The sequence below is a fragment of the Mobula hypostoma genome, chromosome 13, assembly GCF_963921235.1.
Source record: "Mobula hypostoma chromosome 13, sMobHyp1.1, whole genome shotgun sequence".
In the NCBI taxonomy this organism is placed as follows: Eukaryota; Metazoa; Chordata; class Chondrichthyes; order Myliobatiformes; family Myliobatidae; genus Mobula; species Mobula hypostoma.
Genome location: NC_086109.1, coordinates 66,990,403 through 67,005,979, shown reverse-complemented (window position 1 = coordinate 67,005,979; position 15,577 = coordinate 66,990,403). Strand labels below are relative to the sequence as shown.

The 15,577-nt window shown below is 44.8% G+C and overlaps 1 protein-coding gene across 1 annotated transcript in view; it reads right to left on the bottom strand.

Moving 5' to 3' along the window:
• The window catches only part of idh2 (isocitrate dehydrogenase (NADP(+)) 2), a 34,824-nt gene extending 19,851 nt beyond the window's left edge, over positions 1 to 14,973 (bottom strand). The window contains exons 1-2 of the mRNA XM_063065886.1: positions 14,722 to 14,973; positions 571 to 662 (exon numbers count right to left, since the gene is read on the bottom strand). Of these exons, the coding sequence (XP_062921956.1) occupies positions 571 to 662; positions 14,722 to 14,827 (198 nt within the window). The 5' untranslated portion in view covers positions 14,828 to 14,973. The remainder of the gene's footprint in view (positions 1 to 570; positions 663 to 14,721) is intronic.
• Between the last annotated feature and the right edge of the window lie 604 nt (positions 14,974 to 15,577).

Sequence of the window (15,577 nt, the reverse complement as noted above, 5' to 3'; positions counted from 1 at the left end):
CCAGGTCATCTTTGACCAGCATGAGCTGTGATTTAAGCTTCCTTACGGGTCTGTGGGTGGTAATAATCTGGTAGTTCTTCAGGATCCAGACGATCCTTCCAGAAACCATGGAAATTTAGGGAAGACAGGCTGTAGCGACAGGTTCCTCCTCATTGTAAGGTTTCCTAGTTTTTCTATCAGCCCTTCTAAGGCCCAATTGATTTCCTTCACCTTGTAGCCATTCTGTAGGAATGTCATGTGTAATCATCTTATTCCGTCGGGGTATTCATTCAAATTCTCTGTTTAAATAGCTTTGTGGTTTAAATTAGTAACATCGAAATATGCATGCCCCAATCTATGACTACATGGCTATGGCACACAGTACAGAGGACACACGATCTTTGCTGCTTGCTAACATCTTGTTAGAAAAGTGTTTACCCCTCAACTAAAACAACAAACCCAAAGAGAATTGTTACTTTTATAAGAAAAACTCAAATCTTCAGCCTACGCCAAAGCTCTTGACATCAAAGAAATTACTGAATAAGGACTATCACCAGTTATACAGTCAAAATTATGTGCAAAGAATCCTACCTTCTCCTTGATAAAAGCCCAAATGATGCGGGTCATCTCATCACCGTCCATTTCAACCACAGGGTTGGTCACTTTAATACGCTTGTCTGCATCTGTTCAAATGAAGGCAACTTAATCACGTAATCCAATCATTTAACTACTAAAATTTAAACTATTAAGAATATCTTGCTCTAAATGGGTTTAAATGCTGTAATAATTCTTGCCATGTATAAAAAAATTGAAGGTCATACTCAGTCTTTGAAAAGCTTACAAATTCGGATCCTGGTGTAAGACAAATCTGTACTGCCTTAAAGTCCTCAGCCCCCACAACTATTTTCACACTTTACTCTTATTTCTAAATTTAAAATATATTGAAGTAGGATTTTTTGGGCTAATCTACAAAAGATTGTGCATCATGTCACATCAAAAGAAATTCCAAAACATGTCAACCATTTACTAAAAATTAAAAACCAAAATTGTGAGGCTGAAAGTATTCGTCCCCTTTGTACTTAATATGCTAACTTTCCTCAGGTGCAATATACTATATTACCTTACCAATTCACCCAATTTGTTGATGCAGTGATTTCATAATAAATATCCCCTCTCTGCAAGATCCAACAGTACAGTAGATTTGCAACAGATCAAACTAAAATGAAGACAAAGAAAGCATTCAAGACAAGATAGAGGGGTAGAAATCTGGGAAAGAGCGCAAGGCCACCTCAAAGGCACTGAACATACCACAGAACTCAGTGCAGTCCATCATGAAACTACATCCACACTGCATGGGTCAGGCTGCCCTATAAACTTAATCACCGGAGAAGAATGGCACTTGTAAGAGAAGCTACTATGATGTCAACAGACACTCTGAGTGAGCTGCAGAAGGCAGTGGCTGCAACTTGAGATGGCTCCACAATCTCCAAGGCCTTGCACAGAATGGGTATTTATGTAAGAGTGGCAAGGAAGAAGTCCTGGCTAAGAAAAACATACCTTTGCCCATAAAGACTTTGCAAAGCATTACTTTGAAGATACTGTAAAGATGTGGAAGGTCTTGTGGTCAGATGAAACTAAACTGGAGCTCTCAAAACCAAGTGGGATGTGCAGCATAAATCTAATACTGCGCATCAGCCAGGTAACACCATTCCCACTGTAAAGTATGGTGGAGGTAGCATTATGCTATGGGACTGAAAATCTGGTATGGATTGATGGGAAGATGAATGCTACTAAATAGAGAGATCCTGGATAAAAACCTGCCAGTCTCTGTCAGGAAGCCTAAACTGGAGAGGAAGTTCCGTCTTTCAGCAGACAACGACCTAAAGCAACACTGTCAGAGCAACCATGGAGTGGCTTAAAATGAAGAAAATTGATGTCCTTGAGTAGCCCACTTAGATTCCTGACCATAACCCAATCAAACATCTCCAGCAAGACCTTAAGTTTGCTGTCCACTGCCGCTCCCCAATTAACTTGGCATAGCTTGAGCAATTTTGCACAGAGGAATGAGCAAATCTTGCTCCATCACATTGTGCAAAGCTATTAGGGATTTATCCAAAATATTACTGGCTGTAAAAGCTGTGAGAGGTGGTTCAATTAAGTACTGAGCAAGGGGGAGGGGTAATGAATACTTTTGAACGGCCGACATTTCAGTTTTTGTTTTCGTTTTTGTGCTTTACAATTTCCCTGTACTTTGGGATCTACTATGAAAAAAGGGCCACGTGATTCACAAATAAAAATATCTAGGAGTTAAATTGATCAAAATCCCTAGATGTAATATTTATGTGAACAAATGTTTGGGGCTGAATACTCTTACTAGGCACTGTACAGATGTCAGTGAAAGGGCAGGATCTGCAAATGAACATGTTAAAGAAATGACATTGCTGTTTAACAGTTGACTAGGTCTGTCATTGGTTAATAGTGTCAAATTTAATAAGTTGTAACCTCAAAACAATTACATTGATTGTTCTGGTCGAGTAGTTTCTAACAATATACTAATATAGCCTACGGATACGCATCATTGTGGGTAACACACACAAAATGCTGGAGGAACTCAGCAGGCCAGGCAGCATCTATGAAAAGAGACAGTTGACATTTCATGTCATGGATTCTCACAGCTACCTGAACTATACCTCTTCCCACCCTGTTACTTGTAACCATCACCGATCTTATTAGCTCTGGGGATTTCCCATCCACTGCCACCAACCTCATAGTTCCCACACCACACAACTCCCATTTCTGCCTAAACAACAGGAATTCTGCAGATGCTGGAAATTCAAGCAACATACATCAAAGTTGCTGGTGAACGCAGCAGGCCAAGCAGCATCTATAGGAAGAGGCGCAGTCGACGTTTCAGGCCGAGACCCTTCGTCAGGACTAACTGAAGGAAGAGTGAGTAAGGGATTTGAAAGCTGGAGGGGGAGGGGGAGATGCAAAATGATAGGAGAAGACAGGAGGGGGAGGGATAGAGCCGAGAGCTGGACAGGTGATAGGCAAAAGGGGATACGAGAGGATCATGGGACAGGAGGCCTAGGGAGAAAGACGGGGGGGGGTGTGACCCAGAGGATGGGCAAGAGGTATATTCAGAGGGACAGAGGGAGAAAAAGGAGAGTGAGAGAAAGAATGTGTGCATAAAAAGGAGTAACAGCTGGGGTACGAGGGGGAGGTGGGGCCTAGCGGAAGTTAGAGAAGTCAATGTTCATGCCATCAGGTTGGAGGCTACCCAGACGGAATATAAGGTGTTGTTCCTCCAACCTGAGTGTGGCTTCATCTTTACAGTAGAGGAGGCCGTGGATAGACATGTCAGAATGGGAATGGGATGTGGAATTAAAATGTGTGGCCACTGGGAGATCCTGCTTTCTCTGGCGGACAGAGCGTAGACTAGCTTGTTCCTGTTCCACTGAACTCGTATCTGCATACCTGGACTCTTGTTTTATTCCCCCATAATTCAGTCCCTTCCTACCTAAATCTGTGACACTTCATACATTCTGGCTCTTTTCAATGATTTCAAGTTTCCTGGCTCCCATCATCTTATTTTTCCTATGGATGTCCAGTGCCTATAGACCTCCAACCCCCACCAGGAAGGCCTCAAAGCTTGTCTCTTTCTGGACACCAGACCCAACTGGTACCCCTCCACCACTACTCTTCTCCGACTAGTGGAACTTATCCTCACTCTAAATAATTTCTCCTTTAGTTCCTCCCACTTCAAACAAAAGGAGTTGCCACGGCACTCGCATGGGTCCCAGCTATGTGGAACAGTCCATGTTCCAAGCCTACACTGGTGACCATCCCGCACTTTTCCTACATTGCATGGATTGCATTGATGCTGCTTCCTGCACCCATGCAGAGCTTGTCAAATTCATCAACTTTGCCTTCAATTTCCACCCTGTCCTCAAATTTACCTGGTCCATTCCTGATACCTTCCTTTCTCATTTTCTCTGTCTATGTCTGGAGACAGCTTATCTATAATAAACAAACAGACTCTCACAGCGGCCTGGACTACACCTCTTCCCACCCTGTTAGTTGTAAAAGAGCCACCCCCTTCTCTCAATTTCTCTGTCTCAGCTGCATCTGCTCTCAAGATGAGGTTTTTCATTCCAGGACAAAGGAGATGTCTTCCTTCTTAAAAGAAAGGGGCTTTCCTTCCTCTACCATCAACACCGCCCTAACCACATCTCTCTCATTTCACGCACCCAACCTCCCGCCACCCTACCAGGGACAGGGTTCCTCTTGTCCTCACCTACCACTCCACCAGCCTCCGCAGCCAGTACAATTCTCTGCAACTTCTGCCATCTCCAACAGGATCCCACCACCAAGCACATTCCTCTCCCCAAACTTTGTTTTCCGCAACAACTGCTCCTTAAGCAACTCCTCCATACTGATCTCCCTCCTGACAATTATCCTTGCAAGCAAAACAAATGCTACACATGCCCCTACATCTCCTCCCTGACCACCATTCAGGGCCCCAAGCAGTCCTTCTAGGTGAGGTGACACTATATCCAGTGCTCCTGGTGTGGCATCCTGTATATCTATATAATGGGAGATTGCTTTGCTGAGCACCTACACCCTGTCTGCCTGAAAAAGCAGCATCTTGCAATGGCCATCCATTTTAATCCCACTTCTTATTCCCATACGTCAATCCATGGCCTTCTCAACTGTCGCGATGAGACAACACTCAGGTTGGTGGAACACCGTATATTCTGTCTGGGTAACCCCCAACCTGATGGGATTTCTCAAACTTCTGGTAATCCCCCCCCCACCTCATCATTCCCCATCCCCTTTTCCTTCTCTCACCTCATCTCCTTGCCTACCCATCACCACCCTCTGGTGCTATTCCCCCCTTTTCTTTCTTCAATGGCCTTCTGTCCTCTCCTATTATATTTCCCCTTCTCCAGCCCTGTATCTCTTTCACTCATCAACTTCCCAACTCTTTACTTCACCCTCCTTCCTGGTTTTACCTATCACCTTGTGCTCCTCCCCCCCCCCTTTAACTCTACTCATCTTTTTTCTGCAGTCCTGCTGAAGGATCTCAGCTTGAAACATCAACTGTACTCTTTTCCATAGGTGCTGCCTGGCCTGCTGAATTCCTCTAGCATTTTGTGTGTGTCGCTTGGATTGATTTCCAGCATCTGCAGATTTTCTCTTGTTTGTGCCTGGAAACTAGGTAATCAACTGAATATAATACTAAATGTCATTTTCAAGCCAGATAAATCTTTGGCAATTCCTGAATACTTCGAGCATTAAAAGGTAGTATTCGTTGTTTATAAAAATGCATCATCCATCCTATACAACACTACAACAAATATTTGAATGCAGATGTTATTGAACATCCAAAGATTAAATGAAAATTGTAGTTCTGCCTTTGCTTAAAAATGAAATATTCCTTCACAAATCTCAGAAAAGCTATTGCAATCCAACGCAAATTTTGCATCTCTATTGAATCTTTATGGATACGGACAATATGCATATACTTCACATCTAAGACATTCCATAGCGCTATTTCTGCCATCAAAAAAAAAAATCAGCAAACAATACCAAACGTGTCCTGTAAGGAGGAACTCTGCATCTAATTCTTCATTTCTTTCTCCAGCAAAAAATACACAGCAGCAACCTTGGAACTGTGGATTCTCCAAGCTCAAGTGAAAGCAGGATACTTCTCAATTTTTAAAATATAGCAGAAATCAAATAGTGTAATGGATTTGACATTTAGTTGGGAATTAAAAAACCTCTCCACAGCTTCAAGGTTATTGCAAATCTTAAAGGCGATCATACTCCATAACACATGACCGCTTTGGCACAGAGCCATTTCTATGTTCCCAGGATTACTCTCGACTTCCTCCCTTCACACAAGGGCAAGATTGGAAGACATTTACAAGCTGACATTTCAAGGTTGCATTTCTTGCAGCAGCAGGCCAATATCCACACAAAGAATAAAGTCTGCAAAAGGATTTGACTTCCAAGTGGTTTGTCCTGATCTTATCAAAGATTGGCAAGATTTTCTTACGCCAAAAGCAAAACCTGTACATCGGATGGTGAAAAACTATTTTGGTGAGAGACATTATTAATGACAACTTAAGAAAGGTATTATTTCCCTCAGAGAACAAGCAAGAACTGCTTTAAAACAACAATGGCTCACGAGAGCAGACTATCAAGATGCAGTTTCTCACACAAAATAAAGGAAATCTGGAACTCTCCCTTAAAGAATGGGGAGATGGTCAATGAAAAATTCAAAATTGGATAAGTAGTTTGGAATAGGTATTACAGGGTAGGTATGGTCCAACTGAATCCTAAAGCAGACCTGATATTCTGATTCACACAATCCAGAAAAGTTAAGTACTGTATATAGTTAGAGTCAAGGTAAACTCTACGTCCAATTCTATATTCAGGGCTCATTCTTAAAATCTCACTTCATTAAGGAGAGTCAATTTTCATTACAAAATAACTTCCAGAAATACTAGAATATGTATTACATACTTCATGCACTGCTTGCTATGTTAATTGAGAAGCTGTAGTTCAGGGAGCAATTTTTGCACCGATTGAAATATCTCAAAATGATAATTTAAAACACAAGTCAAGTCAATGCTGTAACCTGGAAGAAAAAGAATCCACTTACATGACAGAAATTTAATAATGTCGATAGTATGAAGTTCATTAGATATACAAGTGGGAATGTGCAAGTTTCTTCAAAGTTCCACTTAGTCCTGTTACATACCTCAAGGAGATCTTGTGACTTTCTTGTGAGAATGATGTAATGGTCTTTTGGAGGTCGCCTGATGTAATTTTCCCGCTGATGTGAGGTCACGTGATGACATGTTCACCACGGGTATAAAAGGGAAGACCCCTGGTGATGCAGTTAGTTTTCCAGTTAGAACGTCAATGAGATACTCCGCTCTGCTGCTTATTTGCATTATAACGCAGTTTTAATTTAAAACAGAATTTTATGTTCTAATGTAAGGTACAGGAATCTGCGCCGGCAGTTTGACCAATCGCTGCCAGGTTTGTTGATGTATCTTTTCAGTAACGTTGGAGAGTGAAGACGGGTTTGGAAAGTATCGACCATTATTGAATTCGTTCAAGGAAGTGATCTGCATGAGATAGCCTCTGCTAAAAAGGAAGCAGAAAAGGCTGTGCAGGATCTATTCTATGGAGGAGGAAGGTCAGTGCCTTTAAAACCACTTTATTTCCGTTGTTGTGAATCCTGTGGACAAGGCAGGATCTGACTGGGAGTGGCAGTGACGTCGTGTCTTCGAGAAATTCGTTACTTCATGAAAGTCTCTCCTGAATGACTGTATAAATCTCTTGGACTGTAAAATTTACCATTCGAGAAACTGTGTTTGAATTTATCGCTTTAAGAACTGGTTTCGCATTTATCGCTTTAAGAACTAGTACTGAGTAGCGGTTTACTGAATGGGCGCATAGCCGTTTACTTTTGGTTAGGGTTTTTGTTTTTTTTTCCATTGTTTATCAGGGTTTAATAGATGTTTGTTTATAAATCCTGACTCGATATATTCATTGTTGCCGATCACGTGACAGTCCGTATATCTGTATGCCTCACACTGACCTCCAGAACATGCTTTACAAGGTTGAAGAGGGTTAAATGGGGTAAATAAAGAAGTGGCTCTCTACTGGTTATAGACCATGAGCAGGTAGTCACAAACTGAAAAAAAAATTACATACTTCTAGAGCTAGGCCATTTCAAAGCAAATTAGACAGCAATTGTACAAAGGAAAATAAAATGCATTCTTTCTTCAAAGCAATGGCTGCTGCATAATTTTAAAATTTCAAGGGAAGAGATTGATAATTTTGTCAGATTTAGAATATTAAAGGAACATAGTGAAGATATTGATAAGCAAATTAACATATTGACAGCACCTGCTCAAGTTGAATGGCCTCTTCTGTTACCATGAGGACATAAAACTGGTCACACAAAGGGCAACACAGTAGTATAGTGGTTATTGTAAAGCTTTACAGCGCCAGTGATTCCTGCTGCTGTCTCTAAGGAGGTTGAATGTTTTCCATGTGACCTCCGGCTGCTCCAGTTTCCTCCCACATTCCAAAGACATATAGGTTAGTATGCGATGTAGCAACATCCTCAAAATGTGTTGGTCATTGATGCTGTTTCGGTGTACAGTCAGTTTAGTAAATTGACAAATAAAGCTAATCTCTCACTTGTATGATACATTTGATTATGACAGAGGACAAATCTGTAATACCCTTTATATCACACAAGCTTAAATACTCAAGTGGATATATATGTTTGAGTGATATGAAGGGTTTTGGTGGAAATCGTCCTCTAAACTCTCCGCACAAGTCATCTTCTCAACATTCACCAACTGCTGCCTGAGAAAGTTAAAATTAGAATGTGGGTGGGATTACTATGAATTGATTGAATTTTCCAGTATTCCTTAGAACCAACAGACAGAAGGAAAAAATGTCCACCTGTGGAAATGGACTCAAGTTAAATGTTAGCAACACTAAAAATTAACTCCACTTGATGGTTGACCCAGCAGAAAAAACAGTTAAAACCTTACCCCCTCCCAAAGAAAACAGCTTTGCAAGGAGGCCATTAATAGTTATTCAATTCATTCAAAAGCAAAATACTGTAATTATTCAAATCCAGCATTTTTCAGATAAAGGCTTAAAGATGTGGCAATTTTTATTAGGTTAATGGCTGAAGAAAGACAAAGTTAAAGAATCAGGTGACCGATCCTTCCATCAGTACAGAGTAAAACTGGGAGACAAAAAAATTAAGAATTAAGAAGGTCTGTTATCATGGGAAAGACACACATTTGATTAAGTGACAGGAGAAGGGTGCAAGACATTGTTACGTACCCCGTAACTGGGTTGCCAAACCAGCAGAAATGGATCACTCAGTTGGAGTCTGGAGTACTAGAACTAAGAAAGTTTTATTAAAGAAACAAGCAACACAGTAATCGAAAGGATAATAAATGCAACAATTCAACAATGATAACCACACATGTGCACAGAATTAAGATAACAGCATCAATCAAGCTCTATCGTTGTCTAGGGGTAAATGACCAATTTCAAAATGACTCAAAGTTCAGTCCAGTTTGTAGTTCAGTTCGCAGTAATCGTTGCCATGGCGATGGACAAGGTGGGGGAAGAGAGACAGAATAGGAACAACTGATCATTCAGAACACTGCTTCACTCACAGACCAGCGGGATGGCTCACAGACCAGCGAGATGGCTCACAAACAGCTTTTGGGCAGGTCCTTGGTGATGTCACCTGAGGTCACCGACTGTGACCCCTCCTCCAGATGCGGTCGATCCTCTGCAGTGAACCCGGCACCCAGGCAAGGGCGGACACACACCGGGTTCCCGCTGATCGTACCTTTCCACCCTTGTCGTTGTCCGGTACTTCTCACCCACTCATGAGAAGCGCACCGCTTCCAGGGTCTCGTTACCTCGGGTGGCGTGTGTGTCTGTCTTAGCAAACCTGTCCCTTTTTATCCCCCTGCTGGGGTATCGCCTGTCCATCACTTCAAACAGTTCAGGCTTCAAAGGGGGGAGCCGCTCCAGACAGCTCTTCCTCCCACATCCCTTCATTACACATCTCCAGACGCTGCTCCATTGTTCCTTATCTCTCCTTCCCCTGAGGGCAGGTGGCAGACCAACTGCTGATGCCACTGATGCTAGCCCAGGCCAGCAAACATCTTAATTTTATGTGTATTCTCGTAACACTTCCCCCCTTTAAGGATTTTTACCGGGAGGTAAAAATTACAAACATGACTACATTATCTGATACATACACAATATACATCTTTAACAGTTATTTAGCTAATACAGAGAATTTGAAGCTGTCAACACCTTGACAGACAGTCATCACATTTTCTGTTCCTTTTACACGTGTTATTAATAATCCCTTAGACCAGGCTCCAACTCAGCAAACTTCATAGTGGCCAAAAACACTGATGAATTGCGACCAATGTAACCTCTCATTTGGTTTTGTCCCGGACCACAATAACAAGGGTCGTCCCATTCCGACTCAGTTTTCTCTCGCAAGGGCTTAGTAGGAGGGGGACGGGTATTGACCGCAGAGTTATTGCAAAACTTCCTGCAGTACCCCACCATCTCCAAAAGCCTTCTGAGGGCCCTCTTGTCTGTCGGGGTTGGGAGGTCAGCGATAGCCTGCACTGTAGCTTGCATCACTGCCAGCTGCCCCTGTGTCACCACAATTCCCAGGTAAGTGACCTTCGTGTGGCCGAATTCATTTTTTCCAAGGCTCACTATCACGCTGGCTTCAGACAGCCGTATTAAATTGCCAATACACACCTCTGTGTTCATCAGCCCTTTAGTCACTGAATTACTCGAAAAATATGGGTGTTGTTTGCTTGGCTGCCCTATTGTAACCACAATCACCCAACGTCCCAGTTCTTTGCATTTCCTCGGGACAATCAAACACATAGGTGCGAGTCGTTTAATTACTCCTTCGGGGATTAAGGGAGAGACCTTATCAGTAGACCTGGCCAAAAGAATAGCCTTCTCCCATCTGACCGATCCCATCCTAATCTTTTCAAAATGGTTTTTTCCTCTTAGCAGGGGGCCCCTAGCTTCATTGATTTCCACGCTAACACCGACTAGGTTTGTTAGCATATCAAAAGCCGGTGACCGTCTCAGTTCGCGTCGGTCATGATCAATAACATTCTTCCCCCTGGGCAGCCGGTAAATCTCTTTCATGATTCCACCAACTGTTTCCCCCAGCACCGCAAAATGTCCACCGGGGGGTACCTCGTGGGCCATGTTAAAAACCTCATCCCCGTAACTCTTTTGCACCACCCCCCACTCCTCATCTGCGGATGCTGTACTTGATTTCCCTTTCTTCCTTAGCACTTCCTCATCCGCACAATAGCTTGTCAAGGCTGTGTCAGAGAGAGCGGTCTCGGCAAAAACCATCAGCCCCTCGTCTCGCTCCTGCGTCTGCACAAATTCTTTCCTGGCTACTGCTACGTCCGTCCCAGCTCCCTCACTACCTCTTATCTCACTACACCCTGTCTCATACAAGGTTGGCAGAAATGTTTCAGCCAAATTCACCATCGCGGGCGGGGCCTCCATGCTGGCAGGCTGACCCGTCAATCTCACGACTGGGAACACGATCCCTCCGGCGATGTCATTACCGAGCAAGACTTCCACGTCTTTCATCGGTAATTCGGACCTCACCCCAATCGTGACTAGTCCAGAGACCAGGTTGCTCTGTAAATGTATCTGGTGCAAAGGGACTGACTCTGTCCCTTCCCCAACACCTTTGACCTCTACCTCCCCAGTCTGGGTCTCTGAGCTAAACTCTAATACACTCTTCAGTATTAGTGACTGACACGCTCCCGTGTCTCTCCAGATCCGCACTGGAACTGGTTTTAACCTCTCCTTCACTGACACCAGTCCGGCCGAGATAAACCTCTCGCGCCCTTCCTGGACTTTTTCAGACCTGTCCTTCCCTAGCGGTTCGCTTAACAGCTCAATACAGCCATTCAAAATTTCCGCTTTTCCTTTCCCCGTCTCCTTCCTTGGGGCAAAGCACCTGGACGCAAAGTGTCCGACTTTCCCACAATTATAACAGACGACTCCAGGAGACTTCCTACCAGACTGCTCCCGGTCTACCTTATCCTTTTCACTAGTCCCCGGCTTACTTTCTGACTTTTCCGGTGGACTCTCCCCGCCGTCCTGACTACCCTTCTGGTAGCCTTTACTCGGGGCAACCTTCATTTTATGCGTCAACGCATACTCATCCGCTAACTTAGCAGTTGCGGCTAACGTGGCTGCCTCTTTCTCATCGAGGTAGGGTCTCATACCCTCAGGGACACAACCTTTAAACTGCTCAATCAGAACCAGTTGCAGCAGTCTGTCGTAATCCCCCTCTACCCCTTTCGAGGCGCACCAACGCTCACAATATGTTTGCATCTCACGAGCAAACTCCAAATACGTGCGGTCCCACCGCTTCCTCGCATTCCGGAACCTCTGCCGGTATGCCTCCGGGACCAACTCATAAATCCTGAGGATGGCCTCTTTCACCACCTCATACCTCTGGGCATCTTCCGCGGATAAAGCTGAGTAAGCTTGTTGGGCCTTCCCTTTCAGTACACTCTGAAGTAAAACAACCCACTTATCCCTCGGCCAGTCCTGACTTATGGCCACTTTTTCGAAATGGAGAAAGTACCGATCCACATCGGTATCGTCAAATGGGGGAACCAGCCTAACCTCCTGGGTCGCCCGGAACCCTCCACCTTGGTTCGGCACGAGCCCCTGCTCGGCCCTTATCTTTAACTTCTCCAGCTCAAATTCCCTTTCCCTCTGTTTCTCCTCTCTCTCCAACTGTCTGTCCCTCTCTCTCTCTTCTCTCTCCAACTGTCTTTCTCTCTCTTGCCTTTCTACCTCTTTCTCTCTCTCCCGCCTTTCTAACTCTCTCTCTTTCTCCTGCCTTTCTAACTCTCTCTCTTTCTCCTGCCTTTCTAACTCTCTCTCTTTCTCCTGCCTTTCTAACTCTCTCTCTTTCTCCTGCCTTTCTAACTGCCGTACCCGGAACTCGTGCTCGAGTCTCAGTTTTTCAAGCAGAAATGGATCATTCAGTTGGAGTCTGGAGTACTAGAACTAAGAAAGTTTTATTAAAGAAACAAGCAACACAGTAATCGAAAGGATAATAAATGCAACAATTCAACAATGATAACCACACATGTGCACAGAATTAAGATAACAGCATCAATCAAGCTCTATCGTTGTCTAGGGGTAAATGACCAATTTCAAAATGACTCAAAGTTCAGTCCAGTTTGTAGTTCAGTTCGCAGTAATCGTTGCCATGGCGATGGACAAGGTGGGGGAAGAGAGACAGAATAGGAACAACTGATCATTCAGAACACTGCTTCACTCACAGACCAGCGGGATGGCTCACAGACCAGCGAGATGGCTCACAAACAGCTTTTGGGCAGGTCCTTGGTGATGTCACCTGAGGTCACCGACTGTGACCCCTCCTCCAGATGCGGTCGATCCTCTGCAGTGAACCCGGCACCCAGGCAAGGGCGGACACACACCGGGTTCCCGCTGATCGTACCTTTCCACCCTTGTCGTTGTCCGGTACTTCTCACCCACTCATGAGAAGCGCACCGCTTCCAGGGTCTCGTTACCTCGGGTGGCGTGTGTGTCTGTCTTAGCGAACCTGTCCCTTTTTATCCCCCTGCTGGGGTATCGCCTGTCCATCACTTCAAACAGTTCAGGCTTCAAAGGGGGGAGCCGCTCCAGACAGCTCTTCCTCCCACATCCCTTCATTACACATCTCCAGACGCTGCTCCATTGTTCCTTATCTCTCCTTCCCCTGAGGGCAGGTGGCAGACCAACTGCTGATGCCACTGATGCTAGCCCAGGCCAGCAAACATCTTAATTTTATGTGTATTCTCGTAACAACATAAAAGATCAATGGTAGGATTAGTGAACAATGAATGCCTGCAGATGCATAGGGAGTAGAATAGTTAGAAAAGAAAAAATGCTGATTAACTAACAATGTAAAACTGTAATTTGCTCAGTTAAAAGATGAGGTGCCATTTTGAAACATAGTATGAAATGGAGGATAGCAAGAGCTAGAAAGCAAGAGAAGAAAAGTGTAACCCACACTTGAGGATAGAATTATCAAGCCACCCTTCAACTTAAAAATAGAAGCCAGGCCTGCAGTCAACTGGAAGATTTTAAACCTCTTATATCAATCAAGAACTGATTCAAGATTAGTCTGGAATAGGTATTTTATACAAAAGAGGCCAGAATAAAATTGCCCAAAGCACCAAATTCCAACACAAGTGATTTAACCATACGATCTAGTGAAAAAAGCCGCAGTTGTACCAGGCTGACTCCCATTCATGAACTTGAAATTCAATCTGCAGCATCCATTCCGAGCCTATATTATCCTAAGATACTAATACTTTAAACAGATTTTCCCAACCGACCAAGATCCGTAAGCAAAATCGTTTTCCACCATCGACTGAGAGCTGAACTCGCCGAGTGAACTAACACCAAATCTGATTAACACTAAAAGTGCTGGCCGAGCAAAAGTTATGAAAGCTATTTTAACCATTTTATTCGGGAAGTTTTCAAACCAAAAATGCGACACAAAGCAACGAATTGTAAAGCACAAGTCCCTTCCTTTCATAAAGGGTACATGCAAGATTTGAACACGAACGTCAGCGAATAGCGGAAAGGGGAAGGGTGCCTCTCAAAGCGGATTTAGTGGTAGAGAGAGAAGCTGAAACCGCTGTAACTGAGGCCACGTCAGTGGGCAATAAGGGGCGAAGCGGCTCCTGGACAATGGCTACAGCGCCCGAGGCTCCGAGGGCAAGCCGGCGACCTTGAACTGACCTCCGGGGAAGGGCACCGCAGCGGCGATCGGGACGGCTACCGGAGGCCACCTCGACCCCTCCCAAAATCAGATCGGACCCCCCACCCTCAGTATTCTCCCATCCCTACTAACTGCCACCTTAGTTCGGCTGGAACGGGAGAGCGGATAGAGGGGGAAGTGTGTGTGTGTGTGTGTGTGTGTGTGTGTGTGTGTGTGTGTGGGGGGGGGGGGGGCGCGGGGAACAAGGACCAGGAAGGGGGATGGGAGAAAGAATCCGGAGTGCGTGGCGGGTGAGCAGGGAGAGGGGTAATGGACCTTTCTTCCCCACCCCCGCCGAGCTGGCTGGCACTCACAGTTGCGCCGTTGCCCGATTTGACAGAAGATCGGTGCCATCGCGGCGGGCTGCCGAGACACGCCGAGCCCCAGCCGGCTCCATGCCTTCAGATAAGCTGCCATCATCGATCGCGCTTTCTGTTTTTCCCTCTGTCTCCCCCCGGTTTCCGTCGGAGAATCACTCAGCACCAAACCGTCCCCGGCCTTCCGACTGCCCAGAACGGACCGTGCGCGCTCGGCTTTGTACTGACAGCGAGCCGGCTTTCTCCACGACGTCTGACGTCGGCAACGTGGCGGCCCGCGTGCACGCATCGAGCCGGCCACCTTCCGTGCGCGCCCACTCCCGCCAAAGCGCGACCCATGCTACGTCCAATCAGGGGCCAGTAAATTTGTGGTGGTGGCGAGGGGGGGGGTGCGAGATGTTGACGTCAATACGCGTGCCCGACCAGTAGATTTATACCGAGATGTCGGTGATGGCAATTTCTGCTGCTTAGGGGTGCCTGAATCACACTGATTTGGCATGTCTTCAATCATGTATAGGCATTCCTGATGTCAGACTCTACAAACCATTCTATTCCAACAGATTCACAAGGGAGGCAGAAGGAAAGGATGTTCTTGAAACATCCTTGAAATTTCAGTATTCCCACAGGGAATTCCTATCCCACAGCTGCTCAGAATTGAGGAGTATGCAAGATAGCGCCGAAACCTAGAGTCCATGTATATAACTATACAGAATGGGGATTCATCTACAGTATACTGCCCGTATGATTGTCATCACTAAAGCAGATCCACATTGTTTCACACTACAGTTAATTTGATTCAATTTAATTTAATTTCAGATCATCTGTCTTCCACAAAGTTCATTCAGATACCAGA